Raw genomic sequence first — 21921 nt, 5'->3', positions numbered from 1 at the left:
GCGTCCCCGCCCCCGCGCTGTCTTTCGCACTGACCGTGCCGTCCCCGCTCTGTCACCTCACAGTTGCCGGTGGCGGGTGCTGGGGCGCGAGCAGCCCGGGGCGGCCTCTCCCCGCCCCTCAGGCCGGGCCGGGGCTCGGTCTCCTGTTCCGTCCACTCCCCTCCCCCGTCGGGTACGGGAAGGTCCAAGCCGCTGCCGGGTGCCTGAGGGACTTCGTGGCCGCCGCCGCCACGGGTCCCGATGGAGCCGCCGAATCTCTATCCGGTGAAGCTCTACGTGTACGACCTGTCCAAGGGCCTGGCCCGGCGGCTCAGCCCCATCATGTTGGGTGAGGGGGGCTGTGGGGAGCGGGCGGGAACCGGGCAAGAGGGCTCCGGGACGGCCGGCCGAGGGGGGCAGGCCTGGGTCACGACTCAAGGGAAGGCCCAGAGGATGGAGAAATGCCCGAGGAGAGAAGGTGTGCGTCTGAGGTGGGGGCCCCCTAAGCCCCCCTTTGCAGTCATCACGTTTGAATCCCGGGAGAGGGCGGGGAGGAGTCACGCCCTCCCCAAGCCCTTCAGAGCCCCTCCAGCTCGGAGGAGGGATAAGCCGGCGCTGAGTCCCGGTGGGTGTCCTGACTCGCTCGTGGAGCCCCCTTACACTCCTCCTTCCTCGGAGGGGAGACGAGGTTCCTTTCCGCGCAGTGCCCCGCGTGGTGAAAGGGACACTGCGGAGGAGAGCCTTCGCTCCGCGCCAAAGGGAAACTTCCTGCAGTCTCTGGGATAGGTGGGGAGAGAAGGCTAGAGCGTGTTGCACAGGTGCCCCGCCAGTCGCCCCCAGAGAGAATAAAGTCGGGGTCTCCCGGCTTCCGAACTCGAGAATTCACCGAGTTCGGCCTGACTTCGTCTCGACAGTTCCTAAGTTAATTGCTTTTACCCACATGGTGAGAAAGCAGTTGGAGGATTGGGTGCTGTTGGGTCAGTAATGATTAGTGAAGGAAGTATTTTCGGTTGTGCTCCATTAAACTACTTAACTACCAGGAGAGAAAACCAGTCCCAGTTTAACGGAGACCAATCCTCTTTTATAACCCAAATACCAAAATGTCTTGTGTAACCTAGGAATAGTCCGGTTTGTGGTTTCAGGTGCTGTTGGGCAGGAAAGGATTATGGGAATAGAAAACTGAACAGTTTGGGAGCATCCATGTGAATGGCTAGTTTTTCTTGATTTCTGTGGAGATGTTAGAGAATGTTTTAATTCGTGTCCATGAGACAAGAGGGGAGAAGTCAAGTAAGAAAGGCTACCTTTGAGTTTGTGTGTCCTTGAGTTTCTAACATGTTTTAGTAGAGTGAACTTAAATCACTTAACTCTGGGCCAATGAGTGATTCCTGTTTGGCTTTCCATCAGAAATCACCTAGGATCCTTGTTAAAAATACAGATACCTTCCTTTCCAGCATATATTGTTAAATGGGAATATAAAAAGTGAAACTGAAATAGTTCTTTCTATATGCAGTTGGGTGTTTGAAGCAAAGGATACTTGTTGTTTAGGCAAATAGTTATCTGGAGAAATACATAAGAAAATTGCTAACAGTGTTAGCTTATGAAAAGGGCAACCTGAGGCTGGGAGACAGGAATTAAAGGGATATTTTGCTGTAAACTTTTTTGTATCTTTTGAATTGTGCACTATACATATATTGCAAAATAAGTATTGTTTTTGGCCACGCTGATTTGCGGGATCTTAGTTCGGCAACTAGGGATTGAACCCCTCTTCCTTCGCAGTTCTAGCACAGAGCCCTAACCACTGGACTGCCAGGGAATTCCCACAAAGTTTTAAATATATGGATTCTAGAGCCTTATTACACAAGTACTAAATAAGAATCTTTTGGAGTTTTGGTCCAGAAACCTGTCTTTTTAATAAGCTCCTCAGATAATTCTTACATAGCCAATCCATGTTTAGAAGTTTGGGCCTAGTTCTCCAGTTGTTAAAATGAGTAAGGCAAATCTGAAAGCAAAACTTATAGAGTCACTGTTTGAGGAAGGTGACAGTCACTAGTATATTACATCAGTCAAGTTCTGACTAAACCTCTTGGAATGGAGCCATTTAGTTAGCTTGATCATAGTGAGGTGTCACTTTGATACTTCCTAGGCCCATCCATAAAAGCCTCCACCTTTACACTGGATATTTTTTGTTCTATTATCTAATAGTTATTGATTTTAGCTGAAAGGGGCCTTACGGCCATTGATTCATAATTCATTCAACATATTGAGTGCCTACTATATGCTAGTCAATGTCAAGGTTAAGTGAAGATGATGTGATGAATAAAGATGTTCTCTGCCATCATGGAGCTATTTAGTGGGGAAGACAGTAAAAAATAAATAAGCATATGAAATAATTACAAATTGTGAAAAGTATTAGGCTGTGCAGGAAGCCAACTAGGTGCTGAGACGAAAAATATGAAGAGAGACCAATTTTAAATAAGAGAATCAGGAGTAGTGGCTTTTAAGTTGGAAATTTAAGGATGAGGAAGAAGTAGTCATAAGGTGGGTGGTGAGGTAGTTACAGGGTTCCAGGCAGAAGGGGAATTAGCCTGCCAAGGCCCTTACGCAAAAAGAGCCTGACCTGGCACTGGAAGAAGACCTTTGTGGAGTTCAGTGGGTGAAGAACAAAGTGCCTTAACTGAAGGTGGAATACTGGGACTCCTTCCCATCCCATCTGAAAGCTTTTTTAATAGATGTGAAATCCTAGAAGACCTCAGCCAAATTGGAACTTCATCAGTTGGGCACCTTTGATTGCAGTGGTATTTCTGAGAACACTACCTTGCCTGCAAATTTAATTCTCTGTTCTCTATCTGCTTTTCTCATATTGCTTCTCTACCTTTTGTAAAAGTAATGAAAAAAGGGTTATCAGAGCTGATAATTGTTACTTTCTAGAGTTAAAAACATGGAAAATGGGCATTGCTTTACTGGTTCATCCCATCCAAACATCACTAACCTTAAAGTTGAGTGTGTCCCAATTCTGTGAGTAGCCATCCATTGATTTCCCATTCCTAAATATTAATGTATTTGAATGTTTAAAAAATCAGTTTTTTCCTGTTTTTTTTTTTATGAATTTAGAAGCATATTAATAGCTAGAACTTACTGACTGCTTGCCATGTGCCAGACCCTTCTGTTTCCTGAGCATTTTCATGTGTTACATTCTTCACCACAGTTTTGTGAGAAACGTCCTGTTATTACCTCCATTTTTAGTTGAGATTCCTGAGATAAAGGGCATTAAGAAATTTGTCCCCAGGTCACATCTGGTAAGTAGCAGAGCTGGGCTGTGAGCACGGGCAGTCTTGACTTCCAGAGCTCATGTTCTCAGTTATTTTGCTGTACCACCTTTCCTGTGTAACCTGTTCCTTTATAACTGATGTAAAGTAGGGACCTCATTCAAGTTTATAAAGGCATTTTTTGGCCAGATGTTTCAAATCTGGATGAGGAAAATAGCTGAGTTCAATGTGTGTGCCAATCATAATCACAGATTTATGACCATCCCTCCTGGCCTTCATTGTCCCGAACTAGTATGACCTCATCAGCAGTGCCCTCTCAGTCTTTTTTTTTAAGGTGGGGTGGCCTGGCTCTTTAATTTAGTTGTTGTACTCTTGTGACAGTTCCTCATTATGAGACCCCATCTAGTCTATTACATTCATAACTAGACCAGATAAAGCCCAGTGTAATTCCGTTCTTCCCTGAAACAGTGTGGACTCCACAGTTTTACCCTGTCCCCTTTTCAGTCTTCTAGAATTGCTTCTCATGAAACTGTTCCTGTTCCACTCAACATGAACATGATCCCAGAAATATCCTTAGCTTTCTAATCGAGCAGATGGCCTGATTGTACTTTTTTTTCACGGTCACTATTTGCCTAAGATAATTAGCTATTATGATTGTCCTTCAGTTTGTCCTTTTAATAATTTTGGCTGCTCTTTAAATTCCTTGACCTCTTTTTGTGCGAAAGTATGTAAAAATAAATGTGGAGGTTTATGTATTTATTTAATTGTGCTAAGGGATTCTTGTATTTGTTGATTGTTTTCTGATCTGAAGTTTTGTGTGCATATACATGTTCCAAGATCACATTTATTTTCTCTTTACAAGCCTGTCTCAAAGTTGTTCTCAGATTTAAAGACTTAGGCATATACAATATATATAAATATATATTCCCGGCAGAATGCAATCTAATGAATATTTGAGATTTTACACTGCTCAGTTTCTTGCTTAATTCTATAGTACAAATATTAAGAAAATAAAACTGTCCTTGAGTGTCCAAGACTCTGTCCTTGAGGAGTTTATTTAGTTAAAAATAATGTTGTACATATACCACATTAGATAACAGCCCAAAAGAGATTAGGATTAGATGCCAAAAAGAAGTGAGTGGTGAAACAATTATTTTAGGCCTTGAAAGACGGGACAGGCCATTGTGGGCTGGATGTGTCAGAAAGACTTCAGCAAGAACCCTGAGCTCCTGAAAGGCAGGGACGCTGTCTCCCCTGCGTGTTCCCTAGCGGCCATTCAGAGCTGGTGGTCAGTAAATATTGACTATATTTACCCAGAGACAAGCTCAGGCTTAAAGATTAGACAGAATGTATTTAAATCTGAGGGGATTTATTTAATGTTTTAATGCCATCTATTGTGCTTTGTTTTAGATATTTATTCTTCATTGTGTGTGTTGTTTTATATCCATCCAATGAGTTAATTTAGTAATAACTGCCATTTCTTAATGGCAAAATGAAAAAACGAATGTGACTTACTAGGCCTTTCATGATCCTTCTGCTTTTCTCTCCACCTTCACCTGTCCCCACATCCTGAACAGTCTCTACTTAAGACTTTCTCAACTGGGTTCTACTGGAGAACTAAGCCCTGGGGAAAATGATCTGAGTAACTGTTTCTCCCAGTAGATCCTCAAGGCATCATGGCTTAATTGTCTTAACAGAACCCCAGGGTCTGAGAAGATGGTTGTGCATCTTAACAGGACTGAACTGTTCATTTCTTTTTCACCTCCAGGCTTTTCAAAGGCTGTGCCCTCTGCTAGGGATAGTTTCTCTCCCCATCTCTTAGCCTGGATAACTTCTGCTTATCTTTGAGGTCTCAACTGAAGTGTTACTTCCTCCAGGAAGCCTTCCCTATCCCCCTGCCTCTCAAATCTTGGTCATGTGTCTCTATAAAGTAGGGATAACATCCTGTGATCTCCTCTAATAGTATTTATTCTCTTATAATTGCGTGTTTTCTCATCTGTGTCCACTCCCCCAGCCCCACCTGGACTAGAAGCTCCACTGGGGACAAGAATCCCTGATTGTGCATGAGTGCTAAGTCACTTTAGTTGTGTCCAACTCTTTGTGACCCTATGGACTGTAGCCCGCCAGGCTCTTCTGTCCATGGGATTTCCCAGGCAAGAATACTGGAGTGGGTTGCCATTTCCTTCTCCAGGGGATCTTCCCCACTTAGGGATCGAACCCTCTTGTCTCCTGCACTGGCAGGCAGATTCTTTATCACTAGCACCACATGGGAAGCCCTGGAATTCAGTAAATATCATACAAACTGAGTAAGTGAAGCAGGTTGCAGATCTACCTCAAAGCATTGCTACAAGGCCTGACTCATAACACCAAGCAGTGATTAAGAGGGAACCCACTCAGTACTGAAAGAAAAGAACTCACAAATTAGTTATTTTTATCCTGAGAAAGAATCCTGTACTAGCTCCTAGAGCTAAAGTATTAAGTAGTTTTAAATCTATCCTTTTTTGAGGATTAAAATACCTCTCAGTTTTTAACAGTGTTTTGCATTTTGATTTTGTGATGACCTTTCCCTGCCTTAAGGAGGGGCAAGCCCCCTGCTAATAAGCTTTTTTTTTTTTTTTTTTTTACAAAATAGGTCCAGAGGTCCACTTATGATACACAGATGTTTCTTTTTACCTTTTCCCACATAGATTCAACATTTACCTAGTGGTTCTAGAGAATAGTGAAACTCGCTCAATCATGTCCGGCTCTTTGCAACCCCATGGACTATACAGTCCATGGAATTCTCCTGGCCAGAATACTGGAGTAGGTTGCCATTTCCTTTTTCAGGGGAATCTTCCCAACCCAGGAATCGAACCCAGGTCTCCCGCATTGTAGGCACTTCATTCTTTACCAGCTGAGGCACCAGGGAAGCCCTCATAGCTCAGTCAGTAAAGAATGTACCTGCAATGCAGGAGACCAGGGTTCAATCCCTGGGTCGGGAAGATCCCCTGGAGAAGGAAATGGCAACCCACTCCAGTACTCTTGCCTGGAGAATCCTATGAACAGAGATGCCTGGCAGGCTACAGTCCACAGGGTCACAAGAGTCAGACACAACTTAGTGACTAAACCACCATCTAGAGAATAAGCTGATTTTTTTTTTTTTTTTTTTAAGTTAACCCCTTCACATTGCTGGTAATCTGGAAAATCAGATTAAAACATTTCCAGTTAAGAGCTCTTTGTCCTTGTGGAGAGACACCTAGGAGGTGAGCTAGTGTGCTCAATTGCTCAGTCATGTCCAACTCGTGCATGGACTGTAGCCTGCCAGGCTCCTCTGTCCCGGGGATTCTCCAGGCAAGAGTACTGGAGTGGGTTGCCATTTCCTTCTCCAGGGGATCTTCCTGACCCAGGGGTTGAACCCAGGTCTCCTGCATTGCAGTCAGACTCTTTACCGACTGAGCTACTAGAGAAGCCCAAGGTGAGCCTGGGCTACTTTCAGTTTACACCCACGAGCTAGTGCCGCCTGCCCCTGGAGTCCCATCCCTGCCACCCACTTTTTGTTTATTAGTAGACATTTATTTAGCACCAGTAGTATACAAGGTGAGCATGTCCCATTGCCAACTTGTGTGTCTATACACACAATCTCCACTACCTTAATTGGCGAGGGAGGTAGATGGAGTATTTTCTCCTTGGCTTTTATATACTGACTTTACTCTTATAATCAGGACCTCAGTCTACATTCTTTGTTGTTAATGATGAAAAACAGGGCTAATATCCACAGCTTCTATTTGTTTTCATGTGCATACCTCACAGGCTTCCAAATCAATGCAGTGGGTGTGCCAGCAAGCTTAGAGACATGCTGCCATCTGACCCATGCACTCTGCAGCTTGCTGAGGAAGTCCTAGTGGGAAAACAGTCTGCTTTTCTGTAATGTGCTTATAGCCACTGAGCCTAATTCACATCCCCCAATGGCCTTGTGCCCTGATTCAGTCTCAAACCCTCACCACCTACTCACCTACTGTGTCTCAGTCTGAACAAAAAAATTTAAAAATCACTCCAGTCCCACTTTACAATGCTGGTCACCCCCAGAGGAAGCCATGACCCTGGTTCTTGTCCTCATGAGAGCGCCATGAGGACAAGCTAATGTTACATTTACAGGACAGCTAACGTTACATTTCTACCTGAGCTGCTCTAACAAGTACATGGTCATACCCCCCCTTTTTTTTTCTCTTTACACTGGACAAATCATGAGTTTTATTTACCGGTTTGAATGATTTTAATAAATATTTGTCCCACTCTACTATGTAAAGATGTGAAAATAAGGATAACTATGAAGCACTTTAAGAAAGGATGTGAATCCACTCAATCCATTTCAAGTTGTTTCTAGGTGTTTGGTAGATGGATTGATAAATGACAGAAGGATAAATAAGAGGACCTTTTTTTCTGTAGTTTCTATCACCATTCTATGGGTGGATGGGATCTTAAGCATACCTTGATGTGGTTGAATAAAGAGGAAGTATAATGTCCAGGTTGGGGCTTCTCCGATGCCTCAGTGCACAGAATCTGCCTACCCTGCAGGAGCCGCAGGAGATGTGAGTTCGATCCTTGGGTTGGAAAGATCCCCTGGAAGAGGGCATGGCTGTCGCACTCCAGTATTCTAGCCTGGAGAAGCCCATGGACAGAGGAGCCTGGCACGCTATAGTCCACAGGATTGGCACTCACGCATGCATAATGTCCAGCTTACAGATAAGTTCAATGATCAGTACAGAGAATATCAAGGAGAATGAAGTAGGACTTGTTTCCCACAACTTTGCATTGTTTTTCAGGTGTAAAAATAAGCGGCAGGAAGGTCTCTGAGGCCTCACTCCAAAAACCCATTATTTTAGTAGGACTGGGTTTGAACCAGTGCATCTGGACCTGCCACCTGTCTTCCTGGGTCATTGAGCGTGGGCATCTGAGAAGGCAGAAGCAGGGTGCAATATGCCAGGGTTGCAAAGTCATTTGAATAACAAGCCAGGGCAGCCAAGATTGAGGCTCATTAGCCTCATTAGCACCATATGTCAGCCACCACAGCTGTGCATGTAATATCTCTGATCCAGGTTCTTTGCTCAGCCCTAGAATCACAAAGATGCATAAGCAACGGCCCTTGTCCTTGAGACCATTATAGTCTAACGAGGGGAAAAGACCTATAAGTAGGTAGTTTTTATACCAAGATGCTGTGAGCAGCCATAAAACTTTCAAATGGTAAAGCCTAAAAGAAAAAAGAGGTATTCTTTTTGTGGGGCACATATGTGCCAGGCACTGTGCTGGGCCTCCTTCATGTGTCATCTCTTAATCTTGGAAATGTTATGAGCTGGACACTATTACTATGCCTTTCGTTCCCTAACAGAATCAAAAACCAAGGTTCCCACAGTACCAACCAATAGAACTTCCTGCAGTGATGGAAACAATCTAGATCTGCACTGTCCCATGGCTAACTGCTAGCCACACGTGGCTGTTGAGAGTGCTTGAAATGCGGTACTGAATTTGTTCCTTTGATTTTAAAAGCCACTTGTGGTCAGTGACTACCATGCTGAACAGCTCAGGCTTAGAAAAGTTCTCAACTTCTCCAAGTTGATCTACATGACCTGCTTCTCCATTACTTCTGCTCACCTCCTGCTTTTCTCCTCACTCACCCGCTCTAGCCACAGTGGCCTCCTGAAGGTCCCTCGGATACACCTAGCATGTCCTGCCTCTGCACGGCTCCCTCCCTTGCCTCCTTCAGGCCTTTGCTCAAATGCCACCTTCTCAAATAGGCCACCCTGGCCGTCGCTGAAATGCCCAGTCTCCCTTATCCTGCTCTTATTTTTATCACTCATTGTTGTTAACCTACTGTGGTTTATTATGCTTATTAGTATTATTTATTGACTGTCCTATCTCCACACCCTGTGAATGCATTGAAGGAGTTTTGGTTTTTTTTTGTCTCCTTTGCATTCTGACGTATCCTTAATGCCAAGTACATCACCTGAAGTTTAATAGTCACTTAATAAACATTGATTCACTGACTTTTAAAAGTTTGTGAATTTTAAAAATGTTAGCCATACCATTCAGCTTGCAGGATCCTAGTTCCCCAACGAGGGACCAAACCCAGGCCCTGGGCAGTGAAAGCGCAGAGTCCTAACCATCAGACCACCAGGGAATTCTCAGAACCTGTGTTCTTCTTTACTACACTGTACTTCCTGTCTTATAAGTATAGTGTTCTTCCCAAAGTAGATGAGAGCAGGATCACCCAGGAGAAAGCAGGATTCCTTATCTGTCCAGTTTCGTGCATCATTGCATGTCTCCAAGGAAATAAACATCAGATTGATGCCATTTAGACAATAAGCTGCTTTTTATGTGTCCGTCCAGAAGAGCACACCAGCTCGATTTAAAAGGCAATGTTAGTCTCTCCACTTTACCATTATGAAAGGAAGAGTGTGGTCTTTTAGAGTCGGCTGGAAGAGATGAAGAGTCCAACTCAGTGCCTGTCCTAAATGGGTTATCACTTCCTTTTGGCATCCGTTTCTGTTTCTGATCCATCTCTGTAGAATTTCAGCTCGGTTTGGATCAAGGCAGAGCCTGCCCCACAGTCCCCAAAACCCCGGGCCAGAATCCCTCTGTCCCATTTGTGACTTTGTGGTCAAAGCAGCCGGTCTCCTAGTGAAAAGCAGACTGGTCTCTAGAGGCAGAAGAACTCTGCTACATTTTATTTTCCTTTGTTATTTCATTTAGCCTCGCAGCACTAACAGCAAAGTGTAAAATGATTACATGTAATTCAGGATTTCAGACTAATCTGATGGATACTGAAATCTGTTCTTAGATCTTACCTATCAACCCTGAAGTGGAATTTCTTTGATCTTTTTAAAAAATTATATCCAGTATCTCCATTTATCAGAATTCTGTGTCCCACACACTGTGCTGCTTTACACCAATAATCATTACTGATTATAACAACTTTGTATTGATGAAACTGAAGCTCATGTTGAATAAACTTGCCCAAGATCCACCTCTAGCAAAGGGAAAAGCTCAGATCTGAACTTACGCCATATTCCTTTTTTTTTTTTAATATGGACTATTTTTAAAGTCTTTAATTTGTTACAATATTATTTGCATTTTTAATGTTTTTTTTTTGGCCACGAAGTATGTGGGATTTTAGCTCCCTGACCAGGGATTGAACCTGTACCTCATGCATTGGAAGGCAGAGTCTTAACCACTGGACTGCAGGGAAGTCCTATGCCATATTCTTAACTGCTTTTAATGACACTGTGCTGCATCATCAATAGATTGTCATGGAGGAGCCATGGTTTCTTTTGTCTCTTCCAAAAAAAGAAAATTAAGCCAAGGTTATCTGTTTTAAGTTTGCTTGAAAGGGCAAGATAGTGCAGGTTAGGCAGAGGGAAAAGTGTAATCATATCAGCTCCCCTTCTGTACAGGGCCTAGTTTCATCCTTTAGAAAGTCACAGGGCAAACACCGAAGCATTGAAGGCAAAAGTAAGCACTCTTTGCTTCAGATCAGATCAGTCACTTTGTCGTGTCCGACTCTTTGTGACCCCATGAATCGCAGCACGCCAGGCCTTCCTGTCCATCACCAACTCCCAGAGTTCACTGAGACTCACGTCCATTGAGTCAGTGATGCCATCCAGCCATCTCATCCTCTGTCGTCCCCTTCTCCTCTTTGCTTAGCACTCAGTAAACAGTTACCCTGAAGTGATAACCAGAGGTGGGTGAGTGATGTTCGATCACGCTCTCGTGTCCTTCACTGTGCTTCCTCTTTATCCTCCTGCACTCCTGCATCTCCCATGGCTGACTGCGCAGACCTCCTCACTCTATTCTCAGCTCTCTTCCCTCCAGTACATCTTCTGTTCCTACAGTTCTCTCTTGGAAGACACAGTTATCATTTGAAAACCTGGGTCTGGTCGCGGCCCTGTGCTGCCTCGCACCCCCATGGCCTGCATTGTGGGGCGGCCTTCTGCGCAGGTTTGCTCTCTCCTCGCACCCTGGCCTGCCACTTGTCCTCTTCCCGCCATCACTGCACCCTTTGCTGTACCCTGCCTTAGTCTTTTTCATAGCTCTGTGTCTGCATATGCTGTTGCCTCTGGCAGAAATGTCCACTCCTCTCCCTGTTTGTTCACTGGTTACATTGCAGCTTTGAAGTAGTTCAGAGCTTTACCTTTATTACGTTTATTTCTATTATGGAGCCTATCAGCATTCACAATAAACTGTGGAAAATTTTGAAAGAGATGGGAATACCAGACCACCTGATCTGCCTCTTGAGAAATTTGTATGCACGTCAGGAAGCAACAGTTAGAACTGGACATGGAACAACAGACTGGTTCCAAATAGGAAAAGGAGTTCGTCAAGGCTGTATATTGTCACCCTGCTTATTTAACTTCTATGCAGACTATATCATGAGAAGCGCTGGGCTGGAAGACACACAAGCTGGAATCAGATTGCCGGGAGAAATATCAATAACCTCAGATATGCAGATGACACCACCCTTATGGCAGAAAGTGAAGAGGAACTCAAAAGCCTCTTGATGAAAGTGAAAGAGGAGAGTGAAAAAGTTGGCTTAAAGCTCAACATTCAGAAAACGAAGATCATGGCATCCGGTCCCACCACTTCATGGGAAATAGATGGGGAAACAGTGGAAACAGTATCAGACTTTATTTTTCTGGGCTCCAAAATCACTGCAGATGGTGACTGCAGCCATGAAATTAAAAGACGCTTACTCCTTGGAAGGAAAGTTATGACCAACCTAGATAGCCTATTCAAAAGCAGAGACATTACTTTGCCGACAAAGGTCCATCTAGTCAAGGCTAAGGTTTTTCCTGTGGTCATGTATGGATGTGAGAGTTGGACTTTGAAGAAAGCTGAGCGCTGAAGAATTGATGCTTTTGAACTGTGGTGTTGGAGAAGACTCTTGAGAGTCCCTTGGACTGCAAGGAGATCCAACCGGTCCATTCTGAAGGAGATGAGCCCTGGGATTTCTTTGGAAGGAATGATGCTAAAGCTGAAACTCCAGTATTTTGGCCACCTCATGCGAAGAGTTGACTCATTGGAAAAGACTCTGATGCTGGGAGGGATTGGGGGCAAGAGGAGAAGGGGACAACAGAGGATGAGATGGCTGGATGGCATCACTGACTCAATGGACGTGAGTCTCAGTGAACTCCGGGAGTTGGTGATGGACAGGGAGGCCTGGCGTGCTGCGATTCATGGGGTCGCAAAGAGTCGGACACGACTGAGCGACTGATCTGATCTGATCAGCATTCTGTGTTAGTTGTGTATGGCTCTTTTTCCATTTGACTTTGGACTCCTTAAAGGCAGGACTTGGATTTCGTACTTGCATTTCCGTATCTCTTATCACTTCTGGCATATAGAGGTATAGAGGTACAGAATACACGTGCATTGGCTGGTCAAATGGATGGCATCTTCAGAGTTCATTCTTGTTTTCTAGAGGATTTCACCTCACACATGCTCAATGAAGAAGTGGATAATAGCTTTTCTATACTCTTGTTTTACTTTGTCTCTGTAGATGAGACAGAAATTAAAAAGATAGAGTTGAATTGACCCTAAAGGAGAAAGAAAAGCAGACATAAAATTGGGTACATCAGGACTTCCCTGGGGTCCAGTGGCTAAGACTCCACACTCCCAATGCAGCGGCTCTGAGTTCTGTCCTTCGTCAGGGCACTAGATCCCACATGCTGCAACTAAGACTTGGCACACACACACACAAAAGGGTACATCAATACCAGTGTTTCTGCTTGAATTCTGCTTAAGGATTCTGATTATTTTTCAACTTATTTAACACGACATATCATGTCACAACCTAAGGACCTTATCAGAGGTCCCCCAAGAGGTTTATAAGGGGTTCCTCTGATCTGAATTTCCTCTGGCTGGGAGGCAAAAGTCCCAAGTTAGTCTAGTCCCAAGTGACTAAATCTCTCTCTTTTTTTTTTTTCCTCTCCACAGGGAAACAACTGGAAGGCATCTGGTAAGTTGGGTGGGGCTCATTACATTGGCTGGTTTATGAAACCAAACAGCATCATGCGTTTCAGGTTCCAGTCTGTGGCTTCCAGTTTGAAACTTAGCCCTCTAAGCCACAAACCTTCACATTCTAATGCAGTGGTTCCCAGCCAGAAGTTACCAGCGTGTTGAGACGTTTAGGGTGGATGGGTGGAGGCCAGGGTTGCTGCTGTAAACATCCTGCAGTGCACAGGATGCCCTCCACAATGAAGACTCATCCAGCTGAAGATATCGGTGGCGCAGATATTTCACCTGTCCTAAGGAAAGGCGGAATGATGTATGCCCACCCCGACCAAGGTTTCTAACTACAGAAGTCATGAGGACCCCACGTGGTCTTAAAACACAACTTCATTGGGCTCTCAGACTCATCCCTGTCAGACACAGGATGATGGCTGGGCTCTGTTCCGTTTCTGAGGAAACCATAGGTCAGACTTCTGACTGGATCCTAGAGCCTACTGACATTTTGGTTGACCAGATGACCATTGCTTTGTTCGACCGGAACCAAGAAGTAATATGAGCACCTTTACTTGAAGTAGGTCCACACTGAATACCATCTGGTCTTTCCGTCAACGTGGTCCAGGTTAACTACTCCTGTTAGTTTGAAAAGTCTGGGAACAATCTATGGCCATACTACCCTGAACACACCTGATCTCATATGAAAGGTCTGAAAACACATCTTGGTCTGCAGAGCTTTATTTCAGTATTGTTTAGTTAATGTTGGGGTGACTCTCAGGACTCCCCTTCGCTCACGTGATCCACAACAATGGTTCTCAACAAGGGACATTTCTGCCACCAGGAGAACGTTGGCGGTGTCTGCAGACATGTTTAGTTATCACCACAGAGGGCATGAGGGATGCTAGTGCCATCTAGTGGGAACAGACCAGGATCTGCTAAACCTAGAATGCGCAGGCCAGCCCCCACAGCAAAGGATTAGCCAGCCCCAAATGTCACTAGTGCCAGTGCCGAGAAACTCTGATCTATGATGTTTATCTTACCTTTGTTTGGTTAGGATTATAAAGCTGTTGACCTTTAAGTCATGTCCTGAGGCAGAAATTACTCTTACAGCAGGGTGGTGGTTGCTTTTCCTCAGACCACAAGCCATCTGGCTCATTCTCCCTCTTCTCTGCGTTGCAGGCACACCTCCATAGTCGTGCACAAGGATGAGTTCTTCTTCGGCAGTGGCGGTATCTCCAGCTGTCCGCCAGTGAGTGTCCGCCCCCACCCCGTCCACTGTCCCAGGTTCCCGGGAGTTCCCATAGTCCAGGAACCTTGCTGTCCTCTGTAGTTCTGGCATCCAGCCAGTGTAGGTAGCCCTGTGGCCTAGTTCTTCATGATGACCTCAAGACTCAGTTCAAGAATACCCTTCACAGGTCCGCCAGGCAGCTGCCCCCTGTCTGTTCCCATGGCATTCGTGGTTCCTCTGTCACATTGGGCATGTGATGGTGAAACGGGCTGTTGCTGAGTCTCCACAGGGAGCCCGGTGTGTGCTCCTTATAAGCTGAGACTGTCTCGCTCTTCTGTCACCATCACCAGCTCAGGGCCTCTTTCCTGGTGTGAACTCAGTCAATGTGAAGCTGATGAGGGCTCTGACAGAGAAAGTGAGGTGCCCAAAGTTACGTAGCCAGTTGCAGCACTAGTACTAAAACTCAGGTTTTTCTGACTCCAAATCCTATGTCCTTTCCCAGAAAATGTCTGTCTGAGCTATCTAAGTGTTGTCTCAGGAGGTACTCAAGCAAAGACCCAAAAAACATTCATTTTGATACTCATAAATGGGATGTCATGTTTTATTTCTCCCTTCTACTGGTCCCCCACCTCCTATAACCAAGTCCTTCACTAAGACCAATTCAGTTCCACCTTGTAAGTGTGTCTCAAAGCAGTCTGTCCCTCTTCATCTCTTCTCATTTCTCCGGAGTTTTCACCTTAATCCAGTCACCCTCATTTCTAGCCTGGACCATAGCAGTGCATCTGCTCTTCCTTCTCAGTCGGTTCTCTGTACAGATGGCAAAGCAGTCTTTTCAAAATCCAACTCTGATCATAGCATTCCCCTGTTTAAATCAGAACTCTCCCCACTGCTCTCAGAATAAAAACCAGAAAGCTCAGCATAGCCTCCAAGGCCCCATCCGATCTGGGCTTGCTCCCTCTCTCTAGATAGCCCTTTTGCCCGTTGTGCCCTTCCCCACCCTTACCCCCCCTTCTCATTCCTTGAACATCTTGGACATTTAAACCTGTCCTCTGACATCCGTCCCTGATCCTTCACTGGGTTAATTCTCTCCATCCTTAAGGTGAGCTCACTGTCACTTTCTTAGACAAGTCTTCTCTTTTGGACTGGGAAGGTCCCCTGTTTTATGTACTAATGGCATTCTGTACTTTTTCCAACAAGACCCTTATCACAGCTCATAATTATACATTGGTTTGCCTTTATTGCTAGACTTTAAGCTCCACATGGACAAGAATCTCATCTGTTTTGTCCACATACCTCCAGTGCCTTGCATGAGGCCTGGCGTGTAGTAGGTTCTCAATAACATATTTGAGAGTGAAGAGTAGTGGGTCAACAGTGACCTTTTGGTCTCTTGCATCTCTGACTACAGTAATCTGCTCAGCACACTTTCCCCTCGAATCTCGTCAGGCACACAGTGGGTGCACAAGAGCTGTCGCATGGATTTGCGATCTCTTCAAGGAGCGCTGCTCTGAAGTGCGCTCCCTGCCCCCCAGTCTATTCCCAGCCCTCTCCCCCCCACTGATCCTGTTGCTCTCCCCTCGGCTGGTTCCCCCAGGGCCTCAGTCTCCTTGCATCTGCTACGCCAGTCTGTTAACCCGAGGCTGAGGGGTTTTGGTAGGCCTTTCAGGGGCCAGTAGCTCCCTTGCCAGGGGAACCCTATCACCTTGTTAAATTAGCCTCACAGATCAAAAAGGAACTGAATCGTGGAAATATCTGCCAGCTTTTTCACGGTTCTTCACGTTTTCCCAGTGTCACAGGGGGATCAACTGTGTCATATGAAAAGCTGGCTGCATCCATGGTGAATACGGGCATGGAACGATGGCCGCCAGGTGTGAGCCGTTTCTGGCCGTCCTGCTCGGCCCTCGTGACTAGGCCTGCTGGGAACAAAGAGAGACTGCAGTGCAGGTTCTGGGTTTCTGTGTCTGTCCACTGAAGGAGTGGACAGTATCAGGAGGCCCACCTGCAGAAGACTGAGCTTCCCAGGGCCTCACCAGAAACTGGACACCCAACTTCTCAGCCATGTTGTCAGCCCACGGCCACGGACAGTCTCCAGGAGCCTCTAAACTGTTGTAGCCTTGACACAAAGAGGAAATAAGTCTTCCTCTGCCCCAGGTGTTCTGAAAGTTAGAAGTTGTTGGAGCAGAGCATTTGTGGTCTTCCGTAGCAGGGGAAAAAATTCAGCAGAGGGAGTGACTTACTGGCTTTCTTTGGATTGGCTCTTGTAGGGAAGGACTTTGCTTGGGCCCCCAGATTCTGTGGTTGATGTTGGGAGCACAGAAGTCACAGAAGAAATCTTTCTGGAGTACCTGTCCTCCCTGGGGGAGTCTCTGTTCCGGTGAGTGGAGAACAGGGGAGACGGTAGTCGTGTCTGTCTCCCCAACTAGATAATTGGCCCCCAGATGGCAGCCACCAGGTCATTTCCCCCAGAGCACTCAGCCCAAGGTCTGGCCCAGTATTTGCTGAACTACTTAGGATGGGAAAGGAGCTACCATACCACAAAAAGAGCTCAGCACTGCCTCCAAGGCCGCTGTTCCATCCAGCACACCTACTGCTGAAACTTTGAGGGAAGGAAGAGCTATTTATTCCTTCTGATTAAAAGCAGCTGCTGCTATTTCAGCACATGCTGCTCTCAACCAAGTATTTTGTCCTGAAAATCAGAATCAGGGTTTGTAGAGAGGTTGGGATGAAATACACTGGAGCAGGTTTTCTCTTACTGAAGCTTGAGTCAATTTCAACCGTTAAAGTTCTAACCCCGGAGCTCGGCTTTTGTGAATGCAAAGATTCTCCTGAAATGGAGGAGCCATATGTTTTTATTTCATTCTTCCCTTTAAATACCCAGAGTGGCAAACCAAGCTCTGCTTGGGAGTTTAGGAAAGGAATTCCCTGTCCTCAGATTCAGCTGTGGTCACCCTCCCATTGCCTGACCTCAGTTTCATGTACACGCTTACTGACTCATATCTGTGTCCCAAACCTCATAATGTACAGAAGTGAAGCCTACAACATCTTTGAGAACAACTGTAACACCTTCAGCAACGAAGTGGCACAATTCCTAACTGGGCGGAAGATCCCTTCTTACATCACTGACCTTCCCTCTGAAATTCTTTCCACGTAAGTGGCCTCCGTCTCTGCCTCTGCCTTTGAAATCCCCACTCACAGACAAGGTCTCTCCTCTGGCCCACATCCGCCTCCTTCCCCATCACTGCCCCCCCGCCCAATCCTGCCAGGCTCGGTAGGGTGTCATGATGGCAGCTTCTACCTTGGAAGGCCACCAATTCTTTCCGCCCTCGGAGGCTCACCTGTGTTACCTTCACCCTCCTACTCTACCCTGTACCAACTCTACCCTGGCCTGGAGGGCAACTGCAGAACTTAGAAACCCACTTGATGCCGGCCCCAGTGTTTGTACAGAATCCTGGCATCTGTCTTTCCCATTGCACATGAAGCTTGCCACTCCCCAGAAGTGCCCGGTTAAAAGGCAGTTTAGATGGACAAGCAGAGTAAGTCGGAGAATTAGTCAGGGGACTTGTTTTGAAACTGTCAGTCTTTCTTCCCTTGGACCTTGAGGTCTTTGACATCCTCAAAGACAACCTCCCAGTCAACCTCGTACCTCGTAGCACACAGACAGCCCTCAGTAGATGTTTTCTTCAAAAACACCCTGTAGCCCCCAACCCTGATGTGGTCCAAGCTTTGTGGGCCACCATCCAGGCAGTGTCCTTTCCGGGGACACGCACACTCAGTGCCCTCGTACCCCTTCCTCCCCTTGCGTTCAGGCAGCCTCTGCCCGCTGCAGGACCAGGCCCATTTCCTGACTCTGACTCGGTTACTCTAAACTGAGGACCTGTCCAGCAGAGACCCTGACAGGTTTAGCAGGCTCAGCAAGGTGAGCTATCCTTCACACCTGGGTCAGAACCCCTCAGGAAACAAGGCTGATGTCAGTGTCCAGCCGGCGAGGAGAGCCCCATGTCCCTGGCCCTGCCTTCCTACTCCTTAGTGGGCGTGTTAAACCCCACGGCAGGATCTAGGTTATGGGCCCTGAGTAGCTGGAGTGTTCTCGCTGTTATTATTTGGTGCATGGAGTTCCTGAACTTGTCTGAATTAGGCTTACTATTTCTTGGTTTCCTCTGTTTATGCTTTAGAATTTTTCACTTCCTTTGAATTCAGGGACGGTTTTCAAAAATGGCAGCAGCCACTGAAGAAAAAGAAAGCCAATAACTGAGATATTTTGCAGGCAACCCAATTTAATGTTGTAGTAATCTTGGAAAGTCTCTCTTTTTTTTTTATTTTTGGCTGTGCCACACAGCATGTGGGATCTTAGTTCCCCAACCAGGGATCAAACCCACATCTCCTGCATTGGAAACAGGGGGTCTTAACCACTGGACCACCTGGGAAGTCCTGGAAAGTGTCTTAAGATTACAGTATCTGCAGTCTTTTTTCCAGCTAAGCTACTCTGAGAGCACACTGGGCAGTGGCATCAACACCTTCTGGCAGCCTTCACCTGTCACTTTTCCTGAGTACTGCCAATACCCCCAGAAGACCCCAGTCCCCCCAAAGTCCAACTGTGTGCCATCCTCATTTCTGACTTTCTCATTTCACGAGCCCACCCGAGCACCCGTGTCTCTTCTCTCCGCAGGCCCTTCGGACAGGCCCTGAGGCCCTTCCTGGACTCCATTGCAATCCAGCCTCCCGGAGGGAGCCCGGTGGGCCGACCCAACGGCCAGAGCTAACCGGACTGCATGGGACCGCCCTGCCTCACCAGGGCTTTTCCTTTTTAAACAAAACAAACCCTACCAGATTTCTATTTTATAATTTTACATCAGAGCTAACAACCAGGGGACGGCTTTTTAAATTTCCCAGGGAAGGAAATCATCAGGCTGCATGTAGGACACAGCTGCTAAGACACAGAACAAAATGCCATCCCTTCTAATAGTATTACACTAATTTATTAAGGCTCTCTTGTCTGTGAGTTCACTTTTGACGCTGCTTCCTAAGCGTCCTCCCCACTGGAGAAAGGGAGGGGCTTTGTTTAAGCAAGAGGCACTGTTTGGGGGAGCCCCAGCCCAGAACCTCTTTCTAGAGAATGCCCATACTCCACCCAGGTTGCCACCTGCTGTGGGACCCAGGTGAGTTTCACATTATCCGTGACCTGGAAGTGGTTACTCGCCGCCATGAAATGAACCAAAGGATTGGTGCACATGGGGCCAGTTTCAGGGACATTCACCCAGCCTGAGTGAACTCTTTAGCCACAATCTCTCTCACCTTCCCTCCCCTCCCCCAGCAAGGCCAGGGGGCCCGGACTGGAGCAACCAAAAGCCTCAGAATGCGGGGAGAGTAACAGCAAGTGCCAGTCCAGAGGAAACAGGATAAAGCCATGCCTCCTTCCACCTAGACTGATGGCCTGTCCTCTGACATCGCTCTAGGAGAGCCTGCCTTGCTGTCTGCAGTCTGCTCTCCCTCCGTGTAGCTGACCTGTCACAGTTAATGAAGGTCTGGAGCGGCAGAGACCCAGGCCTTTTGTCTGCAAGTAATAATGTAGGTTATTGACAGTCATTGTACCCACCCCACCCAGACCAATGTGCAGTATTCAGCTGGGGACCAAGAGGAAATGATTCCCTGCTCTTGGAAGATGTCCCTGATGTAGAAAGCATAATAATGCAGAATCAAGGTGGCAAGAAAATGTAGTTATTTCTGATAGGGATTTTTATAGTATCCTAAATGTGTTTTGAAGGCACATGTTATTTCTGGTGTCCTTCTGACTTGAAGGAAGCAAGATGGAGGGCATGAGTGGGCATTTTCATAAAGGGCTGTTGGCCAGGAGCTTCTAGGCAGGGAACAATCTGGAAGTTTCTAACCTGGAGAGGCTTTCAGATTCTTTTGCTTCCTGTGAGCCCGCCCTTAAGTTGGGAGAGTGGATGTGAAGAACTCAGAGCTCCCTGGTGCCTGAGCCCCAGCCCTGACCTCCATGGGCCCCTCCTGCCGCGGCTCTTGCCAGTTCTCAGACTTGAATTACCTTCTCTCTCCTGGGGTCTGGCCCGCAGCAGCTGCCTTTCCTCTCCAAAGAGCTGCTGCTCACCTCTGGCCTCATCTCCCATCTCTGCCGTTGTCATGGCAGCGGGCATCGTCGGGTCTCAGCTGGAGGAAAGGTGCTCCTCTGCCTTAGTGTTTGCCTGTGACCTGAGCAGGGCACGTCCCGGATGATGAGCTGTGCTATCAAGTGACTTTTAAGATTGGGAGCTAAACCAGTGAGCACTTGAATCCTTCTCAAGACCCACTGATTGGCCAGTGTACATGGTAATCATCTGTCAGAGCAGAAACCAGCAGGGCTGCTATTCAATGTGGACCGACTGGCAGAACTGGGCTGTGGAGAGCGCATTTCAGGCTGGGCTCCTCCTGGGAGGGCAGCTTGCTGGTGGAGGCCACGGCTCTGCTGCATAGCCAGGTGCTCTCCTTGTTTAGCTCGCCTTGCCCAGCCCTCTCTCTCCCCCAGGCGCCTGCTCCAGACCCCTCTGCCCAGGGCGCTGTGCTCTGGCCAGAGCGTGGTGGGCCTCACAAGCTCCTCCTCTTCTCTGTCCTCCCCCACACCTGGGCTCAGTTGATTTCTTTCCTCCTAGTAGTCACCTCCAGACCCAGGGCTGTACCACGAGGTCAGCCTGAGCTGCTCCCCTGAGAGACTTTGAGTCCCTTGGTTCACGGAAAGTCGCCCTTCATGCGTAACAGCCGTTTGTGCCAAAGCCCGTGCCTTAGGGCTTGTCGGGGACGAGGAGGGAGCGATAAGCCTTCCCCTCAGCTCTGCAGGAAGGCAAACTTTCCCTCCCCCACCCCAGTCCCACCGTCACTCACTGGAAGCTCAGGCTAGGACCCCCAACCCCATCTTCACATTTCCCTGTATCCTAGGACCTCAGGAGCCTGCTCATTGTGACCAGCTAGCTCCCCCGGGGCACGCACAGGCAAGTGGAATGAGAGAGGAGGCGTGTGTGATTGTCTCACAGTGGGACGCCCCCATCAAGGTCCACGGGTCTAAAGGGGCAAGGGAGGAGGAGAGGGCATGAACTGTCACCCCCCTCCCAGAAATAAAGTTTGTAACTTGGAAATTCCTTTCCGCCCTTGAAGTCAAGTTAATAATTGTGTCTAGTATGGAGGTGTTTGCTGGTTTTCTTTGGTATTTTTTCTAATGCAATAAACTCACTTCTGCCTGCTGCATTTGTGTGCTGCTTGAGGGTCTGAGTCTGAAGCCAACGTGAAGCAACTCCAGGCTGCTGCTGCTTCTGTCTCCCTCTGAGCTTAGCTTTGCTGAGTCTGGACATGCTGCCCGCGCTTGGCTGTACACCTCGTGGATAAAAAGTGACAAGAGCAGGGAAGAATGTATGACTTTCACTACCGGACTATAAAGGTGGAGAAGGCCCATAGAGAATTCGACTAGCCTAAGGTCACCTCGTGGTTGAGGGT

The 21921-nt window shown here is 47.0% G+C and overlaps 1 protein-coding gene across 1 annotated transcript; it reads left to right on the top strand.

Annotated features, from left to right (window-relative positions):
* Positions 1 to 14: 14 nt before the first annotated feature.
* Positions 15 to 21675, top strand: DESI1 (desumoylating isopeptidase 1). Its single transcript, XM_070790497.1, has 6 exons — positions 15 to 328; positions 13209 to 13230; positions 14397 to 14466; positions 16707 to 16816; positions 17467 to 17589; positions 19109 to 21675. Exons 1-6 carry the CDS (start codon positions 241 to 243, stop codon positions 19200 to 19202), a joined length of 507 nt encoding a protein of 168 aa, XP_070646598.1. The 5' UTR covers positions 15 to 240; the 3' UTR covers positions 19203 to 21675.
* Positions 21676 to 21921: the final 246 nt, after the last annotated feature.

The sequence above is a fragment of the Bos indicus genome, chromosome 5 (assembly GCF_029378745.1).
Source record: "Bos indicus isolate NIAB-ARS_2022 breed Sahiwal x Tharparkar chromosome 5, NIAB-ARS_B.indTharparkar_mat_pri_1.0, whole genome shotgun sequence".
NCBI classification, from domain to species: domain Eukaryota; kingdom Metazoa; phylum Chordata; class Mammalia; order Artiodactyla; family Bovidae; genus Bos; species Bos indicus.
This window is presented reverse-complemented; position numbering and strand designations above follow the sequence as displayed.

What these genes read in the sequence shown, in the direction of transcription:
- DESI1 (XM_070790497.1), top strand. Translation starts at nt 241, where the DNA reads ATGGAGCCGCCGAATCTCTATCCGGTGAAGCTCTACGTGTACGACCTG. An exon ending in GCTCAGCCCCATCATGTTGG is followed by an intron (nt 329 to 13,208) that starts GTGAGGGGGGCT and finishes TCCTCTCCACAG; the next exon opens with GGAAACAACTGGAAGGCATC. An exon ending in CTGGGGGAGTCTCTGTTCCG is followed by an intron (nt 16,817 to 17,466) that starts GTGAGTGGAGAA and finishes CATAATGTACAG; the next exon opens with AAGTGAAGCCTACAACATCT.